The 20,906-nt window shown below is 43.0% G+C and overlaps 3 protein-coding genes across 8 annotated transcripts in view; all 3 read right to left on the bottom strand.

Annotated features, from left to right (window-relative positions):
• Positions 1 to 3,054, bottom strand: part of CARS1 (cysteinyl-tRNA synthetase 1) — a 35,101-nt gene extending 32,047 nt beyond the window's left edge. Inside the window, exon 1 of one of the 2 annotated variants that reach the window (XM_052694565.1) lies at positions 2,940 to 3,054. In XM_052694565.1, the coding sequence (XP_052550525.1) occupies positions 2,940 to 2,964 (25 nt within the window). In that variant the 5' untranslated portion in view covers positions 2,965 to 3,054. The remainder of the gene's footprint in view (positions 1 to 2,939) is intronic. The other variant, XM_052694564.1, reaches the window with a different exon arrangement.
• Positions 3,055 to 3,235: 181 nt separating this feature from the next.
• On the bottom strand, positions 3,236 to 13,205 carry LOC128086225 (tumor necrosis factor receptor superfamily member 6-like). Its single transcript, XM_052694577.1, has 10 exons — positions 13,065 to 13,205; positions 11,840 to 11,933; positions 10,987 to 11,118; positions 10,676 to 10,787; positions 10,048 to 10,121; positions 9,289 to 9,390; positions 8,334 to 8,365; positions 5,342 to 5,668; positions 4,802 to 4,850; positions 3,236 to 3,995 (listed from the first exon to the last, which is right to left on the bottom strand). The coding sequence occupies exons 1-10, from the start codon at positions 13,188 to 13,190 to the stop codon at positions 3,700 to 3,702; spliced, it is 1,344 nt and encodes a 447-aa protein (XP_052550537.1). The 5' UTR covers positions 13,191 to 13,205; the 3' UTR covers positions 3,236 to 3,699.
• Positions 13,206 to 14,783: 1,578 nt separating this feature from the next.
• Positions 14,784 to 20,906, bottom strand: part of OSBPL5 (oxysterol binding protein like 5) — a 129,400-nt gene continuing 123,277 nt past the window's right edge. For 4 of the 5 annotated variants that reach the window (XM_052694560.1, XM_052694559.1, XM_052694561.1 and 1 more), the window contains 5 exons: positions 20,051 to 20,236; positions 19,392 to 19,530; positions 18,079 to 18,208; positions 17,396 to 17,498; positions 14,784 to 16,124 (listed from right to left, as the gene is read on the bottom strand). In XM_052694560.1, the coding sequence (XP_052550520.1) occupies positions 15,989 to 16,124; positions 17,396 to 17,498; positions 18,079 to 18,208; positions 19,392 to 19,530; positions 20,051 to 20,236 (694 nt within the window). In that variant the 3' untranslated portion in view covers positions 14,784 to 15,988. The remainder of the gene's footprint in view (positions 16,125 to 17,395; positions 17,499 to 18,078; positions 18,209 to 19,391; positions 19,531 to 20,050; positions 20,237 to 20,906) is intronic. The other variant, XM_052694558.1, reaches the window with a different exon arrangement.

Raw genomic sequence — 20,906 nt, 5'->3', positions numbered from 1 at the left:
TGAATCAAATGATGGAAAAACAAATGGCAGGGATAATCTGTATAAAAATGAAACTATATCTCAAAGAAAAGATCTTTAAAGATCTGTTGCAAGGAAAGCAACACTCCACTCACTAAGTATTATTAGGGTTATTATGGCCATTAATCATACACCAGGCTGCTAATGGGAATCAACTCAGTGTATCTGAAACAGTATAACTGCTTTCCAACCACATCTATAAACCAATCTAAAAGGGGAAGTTGTACAAACACACACACAAATAAAACAAAGATGACAGAACCCGTATACGCTACTTTTAGTGAGGAGAGGCAGCAAACACAGCTGGTACCAGTTCAGTCCTGGTAAGCAGGATAGACAAAATTCATTTGAACAATCTCAGTGCACACGTTAATACCTGAAATTATAAGTCTGACATTATGCCTCAGTGTAAGAGCAGCCAACTCAGAAGTATAATGCATCAGAGAAACCAGTTAGCCCAGGGAACCTAATAGAAGGGAGGTCTTTATGTTGAGAAAGATCACTGACTCAAATTCAGCTCCTACAAAGAATGAATACAATAACACTGTACTTGGAAGGCAGCATACCACAGAGAAGTAGTGCCATTTGTTTTTATGGAAAACAAATCAGTCAAGACTATCTTTCTATAAAAGTCTGTTCCAATCTCCTTGCTATCACAATAAAAACAGGAGTAGTCACTCTGCAGAAGTCTGTTTTCCTGGTATTTACACCTGTACTCTCAATCCCTCCCCATCAGGATATCACAATACCTTCAATTCATTACACATTCCCACTGAAATACTTCCTGGTCTTTCTTCATGTACTTTCCTCACAAACCTCAGCAACTCCAGGCTCTCCTACATCTCTGACCCATCTTCGCTCGGTCTGCCAGCTGTCTGCAAAGGGACAGCCCACTGCAGAATTTAATTAACACCAATCTATGGATTCAACAACTATTGACAGGCCAATGGACACATACGGCACCAAGTTTCCTAACACTGGTCTTTAAGAACCTATGCTAATAAATTGATTATTCTCTTGAACTATAATTTTCTCTTTTCTCCTAAAATAGAAACTGCAGTTGCTGCTTCTCAGCAGCACTGGGAAGCGTCTTCTTGGCTACAGAGCTGTTGCATAAGAACGCTGAATTCACTCATATGAATGGAATGATCCACAGATTCTAAATCACATCACCTGTGAGCAGCTCCATTCAGAAAACAAGCACTGTGCACAAAGTGGTGGAAAGGAAGCAAAACAACCTTCAAAAATCCTAAGAATGAATATTGCTAATGTAACGCTCTCCCATCATTAGAAGTTGTTTCAAAAAAATTCCACTGTAGACACTAATACAGCCCTCACACAGTAATTGCTGGTGTGCAGTCTCTTTGAGCAATGTAATTGTCACACATTCTTCTTTCCATACGCAGAAGGCTTTGGTGACAGCTGGGGGTACTGGGAAACAGGCTGGAAGGCTGCAGCAAACACAGACTCAAAAGAATAAGCAAACAGCTTTCAAAGTTTAATCGTGAAGTGAGATACACATTATAACAAATTTGATGGAAATTTTCACTTTTATTCATTTGAAAAAGGTAACAAAAGCATAATGTCCCAAAACCATCTGCTCCTTGAAAAAGGAAACAAAAGCTTCCAAAAACCTCTGTTCCTTGTAGGTTCTGACAGCAAAGTGTATACAGGAAAGCCATAAAGCAGGCAGAAAGGTCACTTAAACAGAAAACAGAAGCTATTTTGCTTCAGGGAAGAATTAAGTTTCCTGGGCATCCCCGAACCTGCTGACCTTGTGGGTCACACCTGTAAGCCAACCGGAACGCCCTGGGGTTTCTGTGGTTGCATTCTCTGAGAGGAAACCTTAGTATTCGGAGTATTTTCAAGAGTCATTTCTTGTCCAACTGAGCTTTCACAAAATAAAATAACTCATAAAAGAAGCTGGTAACATATCGCTATTACTGCAGCTCCAAACTGAGAGCCAGAAATGGGGCTTCCCTAGACTCGCATGTGGGGATCAGGGTGCTGATAGCAGTTATGGGGTTTTAGGACAGGCATATACCACCACGGGAGTTGCTCAGACCTATTCACTTCAGCCCTATGAGTTCCACTTTCCATTTTCCCAAACTGAAACCAGATCACAGTCCAGGTCCAGCACCAGGGCTATTCTACCATGAAGGAATGGAACTAAAAACGTTTCTTAAGCGCAATCCAAAATTGAGCATTTGGTGTCAGACTAAAACGCTGACAAAAAGCCGGGGCTTGGAAATGGGCATTTCTGGACACAGGAATGGTAAGAAAAGAGGGAAATAACTTTTAGCAATCCAGAAAAAAGGGACAAAATCTTAGAACCTCAGCTGGAATGACACAAATTTCCAGCCCCTGACGTACCATCGTGGTATTTCACTCTTGTATGACTGGTATTCCGAGTTTATATTTGCTACAGGAGAGCCCCGTCCCTCCTTCCATACGGAAGAGAACAGGCGCAAATAAAGAAAATGATAATAAAATAATACAAACCCGTCGAGAAAAAAAAACAGAAGTTGCACCTCAGAAATACGTCGCGGTGGGGACGGCGGCGGCGACCCCGCAACGCACTTTGTGCGTTGCGGGGTCGCCGCCGCCGTCCCCACCGCTGAAGGGGGAGATCGAGGCGACGTCCCCGCCGCCATTTCGCGCCCCGACGCCCCCCGCCGGCCGCCATTTCGCGCCCCCCCAGCACCTCGCGCGCCGCCTGACAGAAGCTCCGCTCGGCGGCCCCCCCGCCCCGCCGCGTGACGTCACGGCGCCCACCTGACGCTCTGACAGCGGCCGGGGCCATGACATCATCCCGGCGAACGCCCTCAGCGCCTTCACGGCACCGTGACAGTCCCGGAGAACGCCTGCCCTCGCCTCGCCGGGCCCCCTGGGATGAGCCGCGACTCCCTCCGCACACCTACCCTGTTCGGCTGGGGCCGCTGCCATCCTGCCGCCTCCACCTCTCGCCGCCGAGCTGATGCAACAGCGTGCCCGGAAGCGGCTCCCGCCTCGCCCCGCCCAGCCCGCGCTACGCTACTTCCGATCTGTGGTCGCTATGGCAACCGGCCCCGCGCCTCTCGGCCCCGCCCTCAGCGCGCCTTCCCGCCTCGCGAGGGACGGGCGTCGCGCGGCTGGGCTCGTCTCAACCGCCGCCATTTTGTGCGTAGGGCTCTTCTCGCGCCCAGCCCCATCCCTCGGCCAAGAACCAGCTCCAGCCTTTGTCTTCAGTGAGTTTTTATTGCCGTACTTTGAACATTTCGCATGCCACGTGCTCCCACCACAAATGAAATGCGATTACCTTGTAAACAAAAATAAGGCAGTTCAGTCAAAAACTGCAACGGGTGTTCTCGGCTCCACAGAGCGCAATAAAGGTAGCTTCTTTCCTCACAGCTTCACAAAGGAAAGGCAAACTCAGAAGCTCAGAGCTCCTAAATTGCCACTGGCACCTGAGTTTTCACAGTGTACTACTCAAAAAAGCCCAAATCAAATAAAATAAAGCAAATATTGCCGCTGGAGTCTTGTCACAACTCAGCACAGGCTGTGTTAAATGACTTCCAGCCCGCGTGCAGGTAAGAAGGGCATCACATCCGCACAGCCACTGTTACCTGCAGCTTACGACATCCTCACTTATACAAGCTTCCTATATACATACAGGAACATTTCTGAAATTCATTGGAAATGTTAAGCTGTAGCTTCTATTTTACTTATAATGTTATTACTTGTTAAAGTGTGGACTATTTTACTGTAAGCCCTGGTATCTATATCCCTTAGCTCATCCAGTAACTTAATAATAGTTTGTTTCTCCCCCAGCATGTTTTTCCAGGTGAGAAGCATCTGATAAAATTGCTCATCTGTGTCATTAGGCCACTTATACTCAATTTTATCAATAACATTTTCCTCCAGATGAGTTCTCATAAGCTTCCTCCATTTTTTCACCGGTACTGTATTAATAAAAGCAAAAAAGCAATCCATCTGTTCTGAAAAGGAAAAAAAAAAAAAAAAAAAAAAAGCATATTACTTCAGGTTCCAAAATATAGTATGTCTTTCCTCTGCAACCAATATGCACATTTCCCAATCACTTTTTAGCTAATGCATGCACAGACTAAACAGTGGCAGCAAGATTAGGCTTGTCATCTAAGAAGCAATAGGACAAACAGGCTTCCTACTTACCTTAACAAACTAAAGGTATCAGTCTGTACATCTAAAAAGTATTCTCAAGACAAAATATTATTCAGTAACGGAGGCTTTAGGGAATATTTCACTGACTTGCATGTTTTTACTTAGTCTTAACACAGCTACTCAACTGTAGCCTTTAAACACCTCACTATGCTATCCGTGTAGGCATGCCAACACTAGCACTAACAAAGCCTATCACTTTGATATCCAGCACCTCAGCTTGCTGGTTACTTGTCGCGCTTTGACGCAGTCTCACATATAACAGACATTTGTCAGAACTCCTATTCTGACATGCTCCTCAGTCATTAAGGCAGTCTCACTGCTGTCATATAGACTTTTTTTATACATACTGACAAGTTCTTTACTGTGCTTATTCTTCAAAGTAAGAATGTATTATACTTCCAGAAGATCTGGGCATCAAAGTAATCTGCCACAGTGATTGTGACTTAAATACCGTAATAATTCTATTTTAGCATCTTACATTCAAATGAAAGCCTTATAGACTTAAGCAATATTCATTAGTCTCCTTGAACTATTCCTTCAGTGTATACTAAAGTCAACAAGAAAAAGCAAACTCAAACTACTTGACCATTTGTACAATACTTACCTTTTTGAGTCAGATCTTTAACGATTATTTGACATTTTTGCTTTTGTACCTGTGATTAAAAAAAAAGTTGGACCATTACTGTAGCATGTCAGAACACTGAATTCACAATTAACTGAGCTTCTGAGCTACTCAATAGATTACTTTCAGTGTATATGTGCCAATAAAAGAGTGGGGAAAGCTTCACAGCACAGCTGAAAAAAAATGAGTAAAGAAAACAGCATGCTGAAAGCAGATGTGCTACTTACTATCTAAGAAGTGAAGCAACAAGGCAACATATTTGCTGCTATTGCAAAAGAACTGCACTTGTACAAACTCTGAACAAAAAGGTGAGAAGTACTGCAGATTAAAGGCTGAACTGAAGTTTGCTTTCCCAAGATATCACTTCCCATATTTTCTACTGTATCTTTTAAGCAAAGGCTCCACTTCCTTATAATACTGTCTTGAAAACAGCATCTATTACTCATGGAAGAGGGAAGAGGTCAATTCAAATTATACCTATATCAGTAAAAAACATTATGAGATTATTTTTCCCTGACTTACCATATGATATGCTGGCATCTTAACACCCCTTTCTGCACACTGGGCATTTGGTTGAAAAGTAGGATTACAACTATTTTTTGTAGATGATGACCAGTTTTTGATCCTCTTCCAACATTCTTGTGTTTGGTACCACAAGTTCTTCTGTGAGATGGTGCCTCTCTCATAAGACACAGCATTGTTTTCCTCTGGAGATGTGTTTTTCACTTCCAAATTAACACTATAGTACGCTTGGCCCTCTGAGTTCTCACCAGAGTTCTCACTGTCTGGATGGGATGCATTATTTTCAGTTATCTTCACTTCTGATAAAAGTGTATTATCTTCATATGCCTATAAAGAAAAATAACTTATTTTAGAAGTTTCATAGACAGAGCTCTGTGGACAGTTTAGAGGAAGAAAACAGAATACTTGAAATCACCAGTATCAAAGAAAAAAATAGGAGAGGTGCTGATTAAGTGAAGTTAAAAAAAAATATGCAACACAGCCTTTATAGATGTATTTCAATCAGTCTTAGAGCCTAAACTCTTCACCTTGCTGGCTGTTCTGCTTCCTCTAGACTGCATGGTAACTCTCATAATCTATCCACAACAACTGCAAGGAATTTTTCCATGTATTTTCACTGCTTGCTCCTCCCTGGGTATAGAAGAGGCATACCCGTCCTAAGCAGGAAAGAATGCAGTTGCCACAGTGCACCTAAGCTAAAATGACCAATCAGCCTGCTAACAGGCTTTAAACCTATCACTGTATGAAGTTCAGAGCTTTGCTGAGCTGACAGACCATTATCAGCTCTCTGTGAGTGTACTAATATGCACTTGTTTGTTTTTAAGTAGGTTTTCCTCACATTCACACAACAGACCCAGTTCAAAGAAGGTACCAGAGCAAACTGTATATCTTTAGCTAGGGGAATAAAGGTAGGGGGAAGTATCACTTTCTGCATTATCAACGCATTAAATAAGCCTGTGACCACAGTTCCCCTCAGGGTGACAGTGACCCACAGGGAGTAGTAGAAGCATGAAACAGACCAGCAATGTATAGAGTTTATCAGCTTGTGTTGAAAGCAAAAGTTTTCAGGCAGCATTGATTTATTTATTTGAAGTAGAAAGTAAGGACAAGTGTTAATTGTTTCTCCCATAAGACTTGGTTTTAAGATACATTCCCCCATAAGCAACTGGACACTTTGTTTGTATGAGGTCAGCGGCCACACAACACCAGCACACATAGGCAGGGATGCGACAGGAGCCAACCTACTCAGCACATTTGTAGTTTGGCTCTATCTTCACTGAATCCATTTTAAGGATGCAAATGAAATAAACAAGCTGCTCCTACCTACATAAAAAGTTCTTATATAGGTCACCTAAAGGCTTACAGCATGGTTGACTTACAGCTGCTGACCAATTTGGGAAATAAGATAGCAGCAATATACTTATAATGCATGCATTTTACTGTACAATAAGTTTACTAACACTCCCAAGGACGATGTGCTGGTGCTTCAAGTGTCTGGTCTGAGGACCATGCAACTCTCCAATTATCTTAATTACAGTAGCATGAATTCTCTAAGTACATGGGTACTGCAAGTCATGGTTGTTACAGTTACTTTATAGATAAGCATCATCATATACAAGTTTGTGATTACAGTCCACCTACAGTTTTATTCAAAAAAACAGAAAGTAATTATTTCTGCCTGTTCCTATACTACACCAGTTTGACCAGGTATTTTGCCATGTTCCTTCATCAGCTTCTACAAGAACATGAAGCACTGTGAACCTGGCCAGGGTGCAGGAAGAAACAACCTGACAAAACCTATTGGATGATTCATATATTTGAGCCACTTATGGACCTTAAAAAAAAAAAAGAAAAGAAGAATTTAAGGTAATGTTTTGATGACCTCTCAATTCTGTCCCTTCAGTCTTTGAATATTTGTGACATTTAAAATGCATTTAATTACTTGAAATGTTTAACTAGTAAAATTAGACAAAAGCTCACGCATAAAGGGAGTAGTACTTGTATTGGGTAAGAGACAAAAAAGATGCATGTATTTTTCTGCTACATGCGCCATGAGGAATGTGGATCCTTTTCTTAAATTCTGAAGACATTTTAGAGCCTGGTATTAAGCATCATTAACTACTCCATTGAGATCAAACTTCTTTATATCTTGCTGTGCAGTTAGGAGTGTAACTTTATTCAGAAATTTCTAAATAGAGAAGCCAAATACTATTTAACTAGTCTACTTATCTCACTAAATACAAGACTAGAAATCATGTAGTTCTGTTGAAAGGGAGACATACAGAGATTATCAAGTCCAATTGCCTTGAGACCAAAAGCAAGTTATTAAGTGGCATTGTTTTCTGACTGTGTAGAAGTAAGGTTCTTAAACAGTCCTTGACTCCAGGGTGGCCAGGGTGAAAACAGCTTTATCAGCTAAACATGCATCAGCAGCAAGCCTTAGTGTGGTAAGCCATTTGCAGGGCTGTCACCCTGAACTGGCATGCTCTGAGCCATGAACTCCTTGATTTATGGGACAGTCTTGGATCAAGGCATTAGACTGTAGGTCCTGCTTCGTAGCTTGCAGGAGATTCAGTTACTTTGTCTGCTGACCACAAGAAGTAATCTTATGGTCTAGCTTTCCTTGCATTTTGAGTATATCAGCATGCAGGAAAGAGATAGCTGTCACTATCAAGGAATACAAGCATGAAGTAACAAATAACCAATCGAATCAAAGCATCGCTCAGCAACAGCTTGAAGTGAACACTTGTACTTAGTGTATTTCCTCCCTTACCCACCCAGTTTTGCAACATCTTGGACACAGGCTCTGTAATATTTCCAAAGCAAGAACCAGGAAGGCCCATTTCAATGGAAGTGAATACATGAAATATAAAATCAACTAGTTGCACCTCAGGAACGCATCCCACCAGAGGCATATAGGGAGACAAAAAGAAAATCAGGAGCTGTGTAACAAGCAGTTAGTCATGCAAAACTTAATCCTTTATATACTTACCAGGCCCCTCTCTTCTTTGTCAGAGAAAGTGGCTGGAAAATAAAATTAAAGCTTAAGATAGTTCTGGAAATTGCTGTAAGTTAAACACAGCTAAACTCATGCAGTAGTTATATATAATAGACTTTTTACATAAGCCAAAGCTCCAGAACCAGTCATTAAGTTTCTTTGAAAGGACAGTCTTTACATGGAGAACTGCCCTTAGCTTCCACCAACAGTGGAAACAGTGACAAGCAGTCCTGCTGCATGAGACAGGTCTCAAAATGCAGTTTGGATTTTAAAACACTCTCCCCATCCCCAAGCCTATGCCTCTTAGGCATTTTCATGAGCTATTGCAATAGCTAAAGAAAAGGCAGAGATTGTTTCTACTGCAATAAATGCAGTAAGCTGTGGTTTGAATAAAGTTGACTTTAAAACTTTCAAATAATTCCCAATATTCTCATTTAAGCTATTCACAAAAAAATTTCAACATGCAGGAAAGGAAAAATTTTTCTCAGACAAATTTATAAATCTCTACAAGATTAATTGACAGTGGACATATCAACATTCGTACTAAGTTGTTAAAATGGCACAAGGGCAGTGAAATATATGAAAACCTTCACAGCCAAATCCAATGAATGTAAGTAATTAATGATCTGATTAGTTGCTACTTCTTGCACCCTACCTCTGAGCTCACTACTCATTTTTCTTATACCTTCATTAATACTATGAAGTAAACGAGGACCTCCCTTTACACGCCCTGTGCTAAGCTTTGAGGCTAAAGCATCCATTCCATCCTGCATCCAAGCCTGTAAGTTTTATTTACTGGATAAAACTGCTCTTCATTTTTCTCAGGCCAAACAACCTGGAGCTTGCCTATTAAGCAGGCCCCATATGATAAAGTCAAGAACAAGGATAGCCTTGGTGCACATTCTGCCTTTTTCTGCTAAGTTTGTGCATACTAATAAAGCAGAGTTACCTTTACCACTCTTACACTTCCTTATTCCGTAGAACACAAGCAAACCAGCAGAAAAAACAGCAACCAAAATTATTACAGTCATCCAAGTAAGATATTTATTTCCTGCAAATGAAAATGAACAGAATTAGAGTTTGAAGCAGTTCTCAGATGAGATAGTTGTAAGTGTGAGCCTTCCTTGCTACAGAACAAACTAAGCTACACATTAGTATAATGCTCCAGCTGTTGTGGAAGACATGCTGGGTATTTCAGCTGACCTGAATCCAAGTACAGGTTTCCATTGCACATCATTATTCCAATAACAGTGAGGGATTCTGTACAGTGTCACAATACAAAACCCACTAAGCTTTCAGAAAAGAGAACATGCAAGAAATGAGAGAAAAAAAGTACACAAAAGATGGCATTTCAGTACTTCCAATAGGGCCCATTCCTTCCCCCCAGAGAAAAGTCACACTATACACAGCTTCTTGGATATGCTAAATATTAGAAGTGTTTGTACCATCCACCACTTCCAACAGCATCGCTGTTGATACTCCAAGAACCCTTAGCATATCTGCAGCTTTTTCACCAGTGTAACCCTTTCCTCGCAGTGAAGTTTAAGATATTTGTCTCTCCAACTCATTTGGGAACCTGTCTCTATCAAATAACTCCTAGGCTAAAACACAAGAAGTCTTAAATATGCTGCAGTAGTTCAAGCTATTGTGTCATAATCTACAATTCATACACCCAGTAGACAAGCCAAGTAATATTTGTGTACCAGACCTTGGTCAGGTAAGCCACATCCTAGGTCCATTGTAGCATTGCAGATCTGTACAATTTTTTTCCCTTCTGGACACCTAAAGTCAGTGGCAATACAGAGGTTTTTAGAAACATTTGCAGGTCTGTCCATGCCAGTTTATTTTCTGGCAAAGCTTAGAAACATTAACAGAACTTCAGCAGATGACATTAGGAATTCATCTTTCAGTTTTAAAAGAAACATTGATTAAGTAAAAGAAAAACAGATAAAGCTTATGTATGCCTCTAAGTTGAGGAAAAAGGGGTAGATGCATTCATTCAGTCAGTTTCCTCCAACAGGAAGTTCTACCTCCCTGAGTTTCAGGGTGGCTGTTACAAAGCTTATTCAGTTACCAATATGGGGGAAAGCACTAGAGAGACACAGGAAGTGCAAGCATACAGCCATATGCAACAAGACAGACAGGATCAAAATCTGCAAACTCTAGGTTTGAACCTCATTTATTTTGTCACCTAGAGCTCAGAAGCATGACCAGCACCATTAGGCTTCAAGGGAATTATTTACAGGCAAATAGCACATGGTAGGCATGACACAGATTGGGCCACAGCTGTTAAGTCTAGAAAGAACATGGTTGCTTCAGTACCCTATTTAACTTACATTCGACTGCATTTCTGACATATTTCACAGCCTTCAGCAGGGCAGAAGTATCCCTGTTTGCATTGGCATTCAGTGTCACTCGTCACAGTACAGGTTCTTGAAGTTATCTGGTCTAAAAAACAGGAGTTAGAAAACAAAGTTGTGGCTCTGCACAACTGTGCGCAAGTCATATGCTGGTCATAAACGTGATTTATTTTTTTCCAACTTCAATATTCTCAACAACTAGAAGTGCAAAAGCAGCAGAGGACCAGGCTTACTTCAAGGATTAAGGGGCCTGAAGTTAAAGATTTAATTGAAATTTTTCTTGGTACCGTCTTTGCACTGTCTGCACAGCAAGCATTCTTCCAAGCCATTTGCATGGGCAGTGTAATCTCTTCCTTCGGTGCAAGAGGCACATATTCCCTTTGAACGCGGAGTACTGCAGTGCTCAGCAACATAAGTACCTGTGGAAGAGGAGAACTGGTGGCCGCAGCAGCACTCTCAGAATGTTACAACATAAAACCATTTTTAGTCAAAGTTCAACCCTTCCTGCAAGCAAACAGCCCAACACAGGAACCAAGGGGCACCAAATGGTCAGGAAGCACAATCACAACAAAGGCAGCAGCCATCCAGGCCAAGGAACAAGTATGATTCATTACAACAGCAAGATATTGCTCACGTGGCAAGTGCCATCTTGCTGGAAGGGACATGGCAGGCACAGGAGATTTGCTTGTGCAACAGAAACAATCCAGGAGGTCTCTCATTTCCATCCAAATTCTTTAAATTCAGCCTATAGCTCTGTGATACTACCCAAAGGCAGGGTACTTCTCTGCACAAAGCTGCGTTGACTGCACAAGGAGAGAAACGGGGAGAACAAATGCAAGGTGAAGTTCTACACGCAGAACTATCAGAATTCCTCTGGGCCAACTGTTAGAAACAAAGAAGCCACCCGACTTTGAACACTTCATCCTCAGAATAGGCAGAGATTTTTCAGAACTGCTGCCAAGGCGCCTCACCCAGCCCTTATTGCACAATATCCCGCCACGAAATAAAGGCCGGCCCCGGCAGCGCCGAGGAGCCACCGGCAGCACCAGCTGGGCCTGCGCTCCTCCCTGATGGAATGTGGAATAGCGGCCCAGCCACCTGACATAGGGGGAAACGGCCGCTACCTTCCTGGAGCCTCACCTGCCGGGCACAGCATGCAGCAAATGCCTTCATACAAGTACTCTCCCTCTCCGCAGACCTCTGCGCCGCTTCCGGGCATTGTCAGCAGGGTAACCTACAGCAGAGACCAACAGGTGTTTTCAGGTGATTCATTGTGGATAGCGATCTCGGGGAGATGGTTCTGTAAGCTCACGGGAAAGCCACAAGGGAACCCAGACTAATTTCTGTTAAGTGTTCTGCTCACAGCGGTAATTACAGTCGCAAAGGATAGGTTAGGGCAGCACCGCGCTTAGAGCCGCAGCTAAAGTGCTGTAGGAAAGCTGCTCCGCCTCCCCCCCTCCATTTCTCCGCTCATTCACCGGCGACACACTTCGGAGGCTGTTTTGTACCTCTTACGAGGGATTCGTTTCGCTCTCCCTCGCCACATTTACTGTGTTATTTTAACTTAGAAAGCTCTGCGTCTTCCGTGGGACAACCAGAGGGAGAGCCCAGTGAATTCTCAGACGGCGTTTCTCCCTAGCTCCATAATCTTCAGCAGAAGACAAGTTAGTAAGACATAACGGAGAGTTACTGCAGCCACACGAGCGCTAGCAGTAAGCTTCCGTCCTCCGAAAGAAGCCCGTGTGGCTGCGCGGCACCTCCCGCGGAGCGGCACGAGGAATGAAGGCAGCCAGGTGCGCGGTGCCGGCCAGGCGGCGGGCCAGAGAGCGGTGAACTATGGCAGAAGAGGGATGGGACGGCCCCGAAGCTCCGCTTCGGCTCCGCGAGCGGCCGACTTAAAGCCGGGAGCACTCCGTTCTGCCGCCTCTCCACCCTTCTGACTTTCTCTCCGCGAGACACCGAAAGTCTTCCCCATAATTGCGGGCTTCGCGAACCCCTCAATTTCACAATTAGATAACAGAGCGCTATTAAAGATTTCACTCCCGCTTTGTCGCTCCGTTTCCTACGAGGAGAGGAAGAGCCGCAGCCTCTCTTGCGCTACTCCAGACGTCCCACGCCTCTACGGGCTCAGGAGAGCTTTGTTACCGCGGCTCCAAATCCCGAAACACAAATTAAAAACGAAAGGGAGCTACTAAAGAACTTCTGTCGGAAGCAAAGGCAGAAAACTCCATGAGGCAGGTCGGGCCGGCTGGCCCAGGTCAACGCGAGAGAACACTTTTTACCCTCCTGGGATGACCCAGGGCAGACAGCGGACGGGCATCAACCCCTCCCCCCCACTCACCACCCTCCCTGCCCCGGCACTCACCAGCAGCAGTCCCACCGCCCACGTTCCCATCGTGGCGCCCGGCCCAGCTTCAGCGCGCTGCCCTTCGCTCACGGCTAAACTCAAAGCGAGGCACCTCCGCCTCCTTTTTATAGGGCCCAGCCCCATCTAGCCTCCGCCCCGCGGTTGAACAAGAAAGGGCATCGGGCAGCAGCTACGCAAGTATGTCGAAAACGCGCTTCTGAGCGGGGGTCCCACGTTAGGGTATGTCCCGGTAGCTTCCTTTGCACTTAACAAGAGCAGGAGGAAGCTGGGGTGACACGTTGGGAATTGGACCGGTTCCTGGCTTTCCAACCAAATCTCTCATCCTGTTGCTAAAGGGCTGATTGCTGATCGTACAAAAGAGAGGCAAAGACTGGAAGAATTGCTCAAAACTCACACAAACAGGGTGCATAACCGGGCTTTCTTAATTGCCAAAAGGTTTCTCGAATTTTTCAACATCAGGGTACTGCTCCCGGACAAATAACAGCAGCGTAACTGGCATGTAGCAGCATTCATCTCCAGATGTTGAAATTGGATCAAAAATAATAGCATAAGAACGCTTAGATATTTTCTTTGGGGATTATTTTTCAATCCCTTGTGGCAGTGGCATTAAATGTCAGAAACGTCTCTGCTGATGCGTAATTAATTTCTATAGATTAATAGTTTCTTTCATTGAAGTATTCCTCTCACGGTAACATTTATTTTATTTGACTGCAGTAACAAGTCCCAGTGAAATCCCTGTGGATGTGTAGTTTTGCAAAATGGAAAGGATCCAAAGAACCTGAAGCATTCATCTCACACTTTGTAAAGGCTTCCTGTTCGGCACTGCTTTTCTTTGGATCAAATTTTTTTTTTTTTTTTTTTTTTTTTGTGACTATTATTTTCTCAAACCCAGATTAGTATATATGTATATATTTACTTCTTTTGACACCAGTCAAATATAACTATTCCCTTGGAAGAGCAGAGGCTCCTCTCAGTGGCTTTGTCCCAAAGGGGGATGTGCCTGATGAGGAAGGCTGTGCTGACAGGCCAGAGATGTGCACAAGTATTCAAAGTAAGATTATGCAGGAAATTAGTAGGTATGTTTGCACAACTTCAGGAGCAAACATTTCCAAGGTCCATATAGGACCTTGCATAGCCAGAGACTGAACACTATTCCATAGGCACAGGCCAGGGGGACAGGCTTCCTTGAGATTTACCCTGTATGGATCAGACTTTCTCAGAAGGGAGTGGCTCAGATGATGCATTCCAAAAGGTGTTGAAAATGTTTACATTCTTCAAGGATGAAGAATCCTTTGTTTCTTTGGAGAATTTTTCTTAATCAATCAATCTCACCAGTTAAAATTTGTGATTTGTATTAAACAAAACTGCAATGTTGACTTCTGGGTGCTGCCCCTTATCCTGTCTGTTCATATCAGAGAGTTGTGGTTTTCTTTCCACGCTGCTATCTTTTTGCTATTATCAACCTACTTCCTTAGCATTAAGGTTTACTAAGTCCAAGGTAAGTCTGTATGACAGTGAAAATCATGGCATCCACTTTTCTTTGTCTTTGGAGGAGGTCGCTGCAGCACAGTTTGAACCAGATGAATACCAAAATGCTACTGCTATTCTAAATTATTGTGTACAGCTGAATCCCTATTCATATAGTTTCTTCTCTAAAAAGCACAACTTATGAGTCATTTGCTGATAAGATACACAAATAATTTCTCAGACAGCCACTGAAAGTTGTGTGTAATTTTATTTCAACATATCAAGCACAAACAGGTTTCCCCTACTTGGGGAATATGACGAGGAATGTAGTTAAAAATTTGGAAACATTTACATTGAAAGATAGCCCAGACTGGCACCACCACTAAGTATTTTAAGGCTGTATATATAGCAGTACTTACCACTTGGATCTACTTCAGGCCAAAAAAGAAAGGCTTAGTATAGTCTGCAGTCTACAGAAAATATTGCAAATCTTTTAAAAATGGTGTAAAATAGGAAGACTATTAACAGATTTGAACAATGCAGTGGCAAAACCCTTCCTCCTTCCTGACCTTTCATTATAAAAGTGCCTACAACCAACCACATGTACACCCATTGCTCCCATCCTTCTCATCTCTCCTGGGGCAGTGATTCTTCTCTACAATGCTTTTGTGTAATATTATAAAACAGCCATATAGCAAATAATAACAATAATAGTATGTGACCAGGTTTTACAAACAGACATATCTAACATGGTGCTCCATGGGCCCAGTGCAGGACACCAATCAGCTCTGGAAGTGAATCAGGAGCTTTCACTGAATACTTCTCATTTGCTAAAGAGGAATGGCACTCGGAAGTTGTGCATATTTACAACTACCGTGGAATGGAAAACAAAATATCCTGAGGTCCCGTTCTGCGTGTGTGTGCTGACAAAACAAATTATGACCTAATATCCTGGGGGGTGGATTTTTTGGACCAAGTATGCTCCCTCCCATAATTAAATGCAGCCAGACGGGCACAGTGAACATCAGTTCTGTACAGCTCCCCAGCTATACTCCCTTCCTTGGAGAGCTATAAACCAGGCATGTGTGCCTCTTTTAAAACACTCCTTTTGGGGGTACAAACACATTTTGGGGGTACCAATACCGGTGGGTAATTAGTAATTGCATCAGAAAATGATGAAACGTAGAAAACAAATTGCACGATTAAAGCTACATTTGGCTTCAGCATTAAGGCCCATACAGGTTAAGAGGTCCTTGAAGATGTACATGTAAAAGGCAAAAATGACATAATCTGCAGGAACAATGTTCCTAGGTCCCTTTTCCACCTTGTTTTTCAACTTTCTTCCATCTCTGCTGCGTTGGTTCTAAAGTGCTTTGGTGCCTCGCTGGACTCATCGTGTGAGTGCCCCCCCTTCCTGCAGCCAGTAGTCGTTATTGCTGCCAAACGTGGTGCATTTATTTGAAGACATAATTAATGAATAGCTGACATGTAAGAAAGATGCAAAGGAGAAACCAACAGCGAGAGTCCAGCAGAAAGCTTCCAGAAGAGACCTTCCTGTGGAAGGATTTTTTGTTCAGAGCGCTGAGGTTTCTGGAAGAGAAAGAAATATTTTTATTTGCATGTTGGAAGGAATGAACGGACACCCAGAGCCCCTGAGCTTCCATACAGGCAGGGATCCCAGCACTTAAGAGGCACCCTAATGGATATGGTACTGCGTCCTACAGACTTTCCTCTCCCCCTCTTGACAGAAAGTTTAAGTACTTCCAGGTGCTGCTGGATCAAGTAAAGCTGGCTGGCATGAGGAGGTGTAACGGCACAAAACCTAAGAAATCTCTTCCTGCAACACTACTCACAGATCATAGACATAGGATGGCTTATGTTGGTAGGGACCCTATAGATCACCCAGCCCCATCCCCTGCCATGGGCTGCCCCCCACCAACTCAGGCTGCCCAGGGCCCTATCCAGCCTGGCCTTGAGCATCTCCAGGAATGGGGGGCATCCACAGCTTCTCTGGGCAGCCTGTGCCAACGCCTCATTGCCTGCTGAGTAAATAATTTCCTCCTAATATCCCACATAAATCTCCTCTCTTCTAGTTTAAAACCATTCCTCCTTGTCATATCACTATCAAATGGTATAAAAATTCAGTCAAGAATTAGTTCTGTACACTTCAAAGAGCAGCAAAGAACAATTAAAATCATGTAAGCAATTGCCTCAACATCCAGAAATGGTGAGTCTAGCATATGATCCTGCTCTACTGATAATTCTGTAGAGCTGGATAATAGCTCTCATGCACCAAGGTTCCCTGGATTGGATACGACTGGTACCATACCTGCCTCACCCTGCCCTGCCCTACCTCCCCATAGAAGTCTGCAGTGCAGAGCCCTCTGCCAGCAGTAGGTTAAGCAGGTGCACTCCATTTCCCCCAGTGAACCTAGCAATTCACACAAAAAGAGAGACTGCAGTGCTTTTCACACTGTGAAGCTCAGTATTCAGACCATGTGCCCATGTCTCTGCAAATCAAGAAAGTCGATAACACACTCAATAGCTGATGAGATTTGTTTGCAGAGATTTATTTATAGCCAAGACTCTATCTATCCCCTCCCAGCTTCCACAGCAGTTCCACAGCTGGGAGTGCCAAGGGAAAACATAACATCCTGCAGTGATGCTTTTTGCTCCCATTAGGAGAGCCTTACAAAGAGATTACCATTTCAACTTTGGGTTTGTTTTGCCTTTCCAGTATGCTACCAGGTTACCTATTAAGGTAGTTGTGAGCCGCACCTGCAGCTGACAAGGACGCTCCAAAGGCCACAGATTACTTTTACCCCATTAAGGTAATTGCTTTGGTGAGAGAAAATTATTACCTGTGTATTTCCTGTTGGGCTCTCTGCAGAGATAAGACGGCTGAACGAATTTCCTTCAGGTGATTCATTTCTTTCCCACACTGAGTGCACAGACTACCAAACCCTGTGGCAAAGTATCGAGAGACAATGATGGCGGTGGTGACAAAACAAACCAGGCTCATCTAGCAATTAGCTGACTGCAGTCAAATCATCACAGTCAAGAGGTATCCTTTCAGAAGGAGACATGGAGAAAAAGGGACAGATGACAGAATCGTCTCCCCTTGGTAGGGGTCCTGTGGAACTTGTCTGGGGGCCCTTTCAATTTCTCAGGCAAGTCTTTTACAGCAGCTTCCCCAGCTAAGAGGAGTGGAATGGAGGACTTGCATCTGACCCCATCTCTGAAGTACTCACGGTTATTTCCAACAAAGACTGAGAAAGGGGAACAAAGAATGAAACATGCTTCCTGTGTGCTGGAATTTCAGTGTATTTTTCCAGTGTGTTTGTCCCAGGCCCTTATGGCATGGACATCATAAGGCAGGAAGAGGAGTAGAAGTGCATAAGGAAAACACAACAGCAGAACATTCTCCGTGTTTGCCTGTGGGCTATGGATCTGCACTGTTAACCAGGTTGGAAAATGTTCAAGAGCTGGCTCAAGGAATAAGATACCAAAGGAAGAAGAACATGAAAGTTTGACCCACTGATACCTAGATACTTGCCATCATCATCTGACAGCTCTTGTACAGACTCCGGTGTTGAACAGCTGCTCTCTGTATTCTGGCTGTGGTTGGATGGCTGATCACTTGTTTTACGACGTCTGCAGTCTTTGGTAGATCTCTGGATAAAACAGCAATTAAAAGAGACACAGTCACGACCAAATTGAACACTTCCGTTTGGTTTTAAATGGTATAACTCAAGGTGCTGGGGAATATCTCTGACATTGCCAAGTTTGATGGCTTTTTCAGCAGCTCCTGGTAGTTGGACTTCTGTCAGCTAGTTAAGGATATTACAAGCTGGTTAAGGGTATTACAAGCATGCTCCACACAGAAGGACTTCCTCTAATGATAAAAGCCTTCATAAACTCACACAAACAATTCTTGTCCTAGCTGTAACTGACAGATAGTAGTGGTGAATTTTGCTGACATGTGTACCCACCAACTAGATCCGTAAGAGAAAGGATGAAAAGAAAAACTTAAAACCAAATTTTCAAGGAATGATTTTTCAGGAATTGTCTGAAGGATTTAAAAACCACAGAACTTTTATGCTTGATTTCTTCAAGTAGATTAAAAGTTCCTCCATGTTTCTTGAATGGATAAATCAAACCCATTGTTTCCTAACACTTCTTACTTGAGGGTCTGAAAAGCAATTACGAACCTTATGAACCTCAACTTTCCCACTGTTTCAGAGATGTTCCCATTTCAGTGTATTTCAATGCATTTTCCAAATAAGACAAGTTCTTCAGTGTAACATGGATTAACATCTTGCTAGTTCAGCAGTTCAACATTTCCAAAATATTTTATAACTGAATAATTAACATTATACACGAATAGAAAGAAAACAGATCACTCCAAAGAAGAAAGCAATGGTATCATCCTTACTTAATATAAATGGTGATCACGGGTTTCTTGTCCTGTCTAAGAGTACACAAGTGATAAAGGCAAACGGCCAAGTCCAAAACTTAAATTGCAGGAGCAGCTGTGCACTCCAGTACCTTGGCCATATCCTCACTGTGGGAAGTTCTCTGCTTTAGAAGCTCAGCTGAGTCACACACAAAACCCAACATAAGAGTCACTGTCAGTAACGTGTGGAAAAAATGCCAGAAGAAATAGGATGTGTCAAACAAGAACTGTACTTAGTTAACGGTTGTATAATACTGCAGGCCTAGAGTGGCAAGCTGCATCTGCACAAAACAAACCTTTCAATCTGTGCTGTGCTTAGATTGAATGCAAATGCAAATGCTGTAGACAAGGGCTGGTTATCTAAACAATTAAAAAAATATTTCCCCAAGCAAGCTTCTTACCTTGTGCCGCGTAATTTGATTGTTTATGCATGTTGCTTTATGGTTTGACATCCTTGTAGATAAATGTCTTTCCATGGTCTGCAGTATCCCATTCTTCTCAAATTGGGCAATATCATTCAAAGGATCCCAAGGTCTTAAACTTTCAATACCAAAAGAAAGAACATCAGAAAAGGAAGAATAGCACAAGGAATATTAAGAGCAACGCACAAACTCCACATGCACTATGGGATAAATTCATCCCTGACAGTAACAAGAGTTGCCACAGATGCTGGGTGTGGAGTAGCAGATAATTCTCTACATACACAGCTCCTAGCAATGAATGAGTCACCAGAGGCTTCGCCCTTCATGGCTTGGGAGGAGAGCACAGTTATGAACTGTACTTGCACAGTGCAGAAAAACTTTTCTAAATGATTCCACATTTGATTGCAGCAATATATATTTCTGCCAATGGCACAGATGATTTTCCATTGCCAATCCACCAATTCCAGCTGTTCCCAATTTGTATCAGAAATACGCATCCAACAGAGCTCAGAGAGCACAAACCCCAGGTACAGTTTGGGGAATGGCAGGACCAAATTATAGGTCTGTGATCTCACTTGCAGCCCTGGGAATCCAAGCAGAGAGTTCTGTTCATGACCCCCTGTCCCACCACCACTCACTCCTCGTATTTGTAGCGCCATTCATTAGTTGTGGAATCATGCTGGAAGAGCAGCGGTTTCCATTCCGTGCCATTCTCTCTTCGCTCCCGGGCAGCATTCCTCTGCTCCTCCTCCAGCACAAATTTTTCCTGTGTTGCCTTGTGTTGATCACCTTTGTTTATTGCACTCGTAACGTGCTGCCAAAGCCTACAAATAAACAAGGAAACAAGTTAAACTGCTTTAGAAACAGCACTTTATTGTGCCAGCTGGAAATCTAGAGCAGACACTTTTCTGGTCTATTAGTCCTCCAGAGGAACTGCAACAGGATTGGCTTGCAAATTAAATGAATGCTATGAAAATAGCAACAATGAATGCTGTATATAGTGATCAGGGGAATTTTCCCTCAAATAACATTACTAGAAACCTTTGCACTAATATCTCTCTCCAAAACACAGGCTTTATATTTAAAATTTTGAGGCAGTGGAAGATGAATTTACATGCAAGGTGTGCTGCTGCATGTGCAATGTTGTATTTCAATACAGGAATAGCAGGCAGATTTGTCAGAAGCTGATTTGAGAAGGAATGGACACATGCTTATGCTTGCAAATGAAAAGCATGAACACAGACTTTCACTCATACTTCTGTTTGCTGCCAGAAAATAGTGGTTCTGCCACATTACATCTCCCTGAGCCTCTGTCTTGAGGAGGGGAACTAGAGAAAAATTACCACCTTTTTACTATAGCCAAGATGTGATAGTCCTCTCTACAATTTCTCTAACCTTCATTAAACACTCTAATCTTCATTTAAGGTTGGAAATACTTCTGATGTAATCTTAGTTCTTCCAGGACAGTACTGGGTGACTTACTGATTAGAATAG

This window comes from Tympanuchus pallidicinctus, unplaced genomic scaffold, assembly GCF_026119805.1.
Source record: "Tympanuchus pallidicinctus isolate F22 unplaced genomic scaffold, pur_lepc_1.0 scaffold3, whole genome shotgun sequence".
Taxonomy (NCBI): Eukaryota; Metazoa; Chordata; class Aves; order Galliformes; family Phasianidae; genus Tympanuchus; species Tympanuchus pallidicinctus.
Note: the sequence above shows the minus strand (reverse complement) of the source record. Positions and strands in the feature narration are given on the sequence as shown.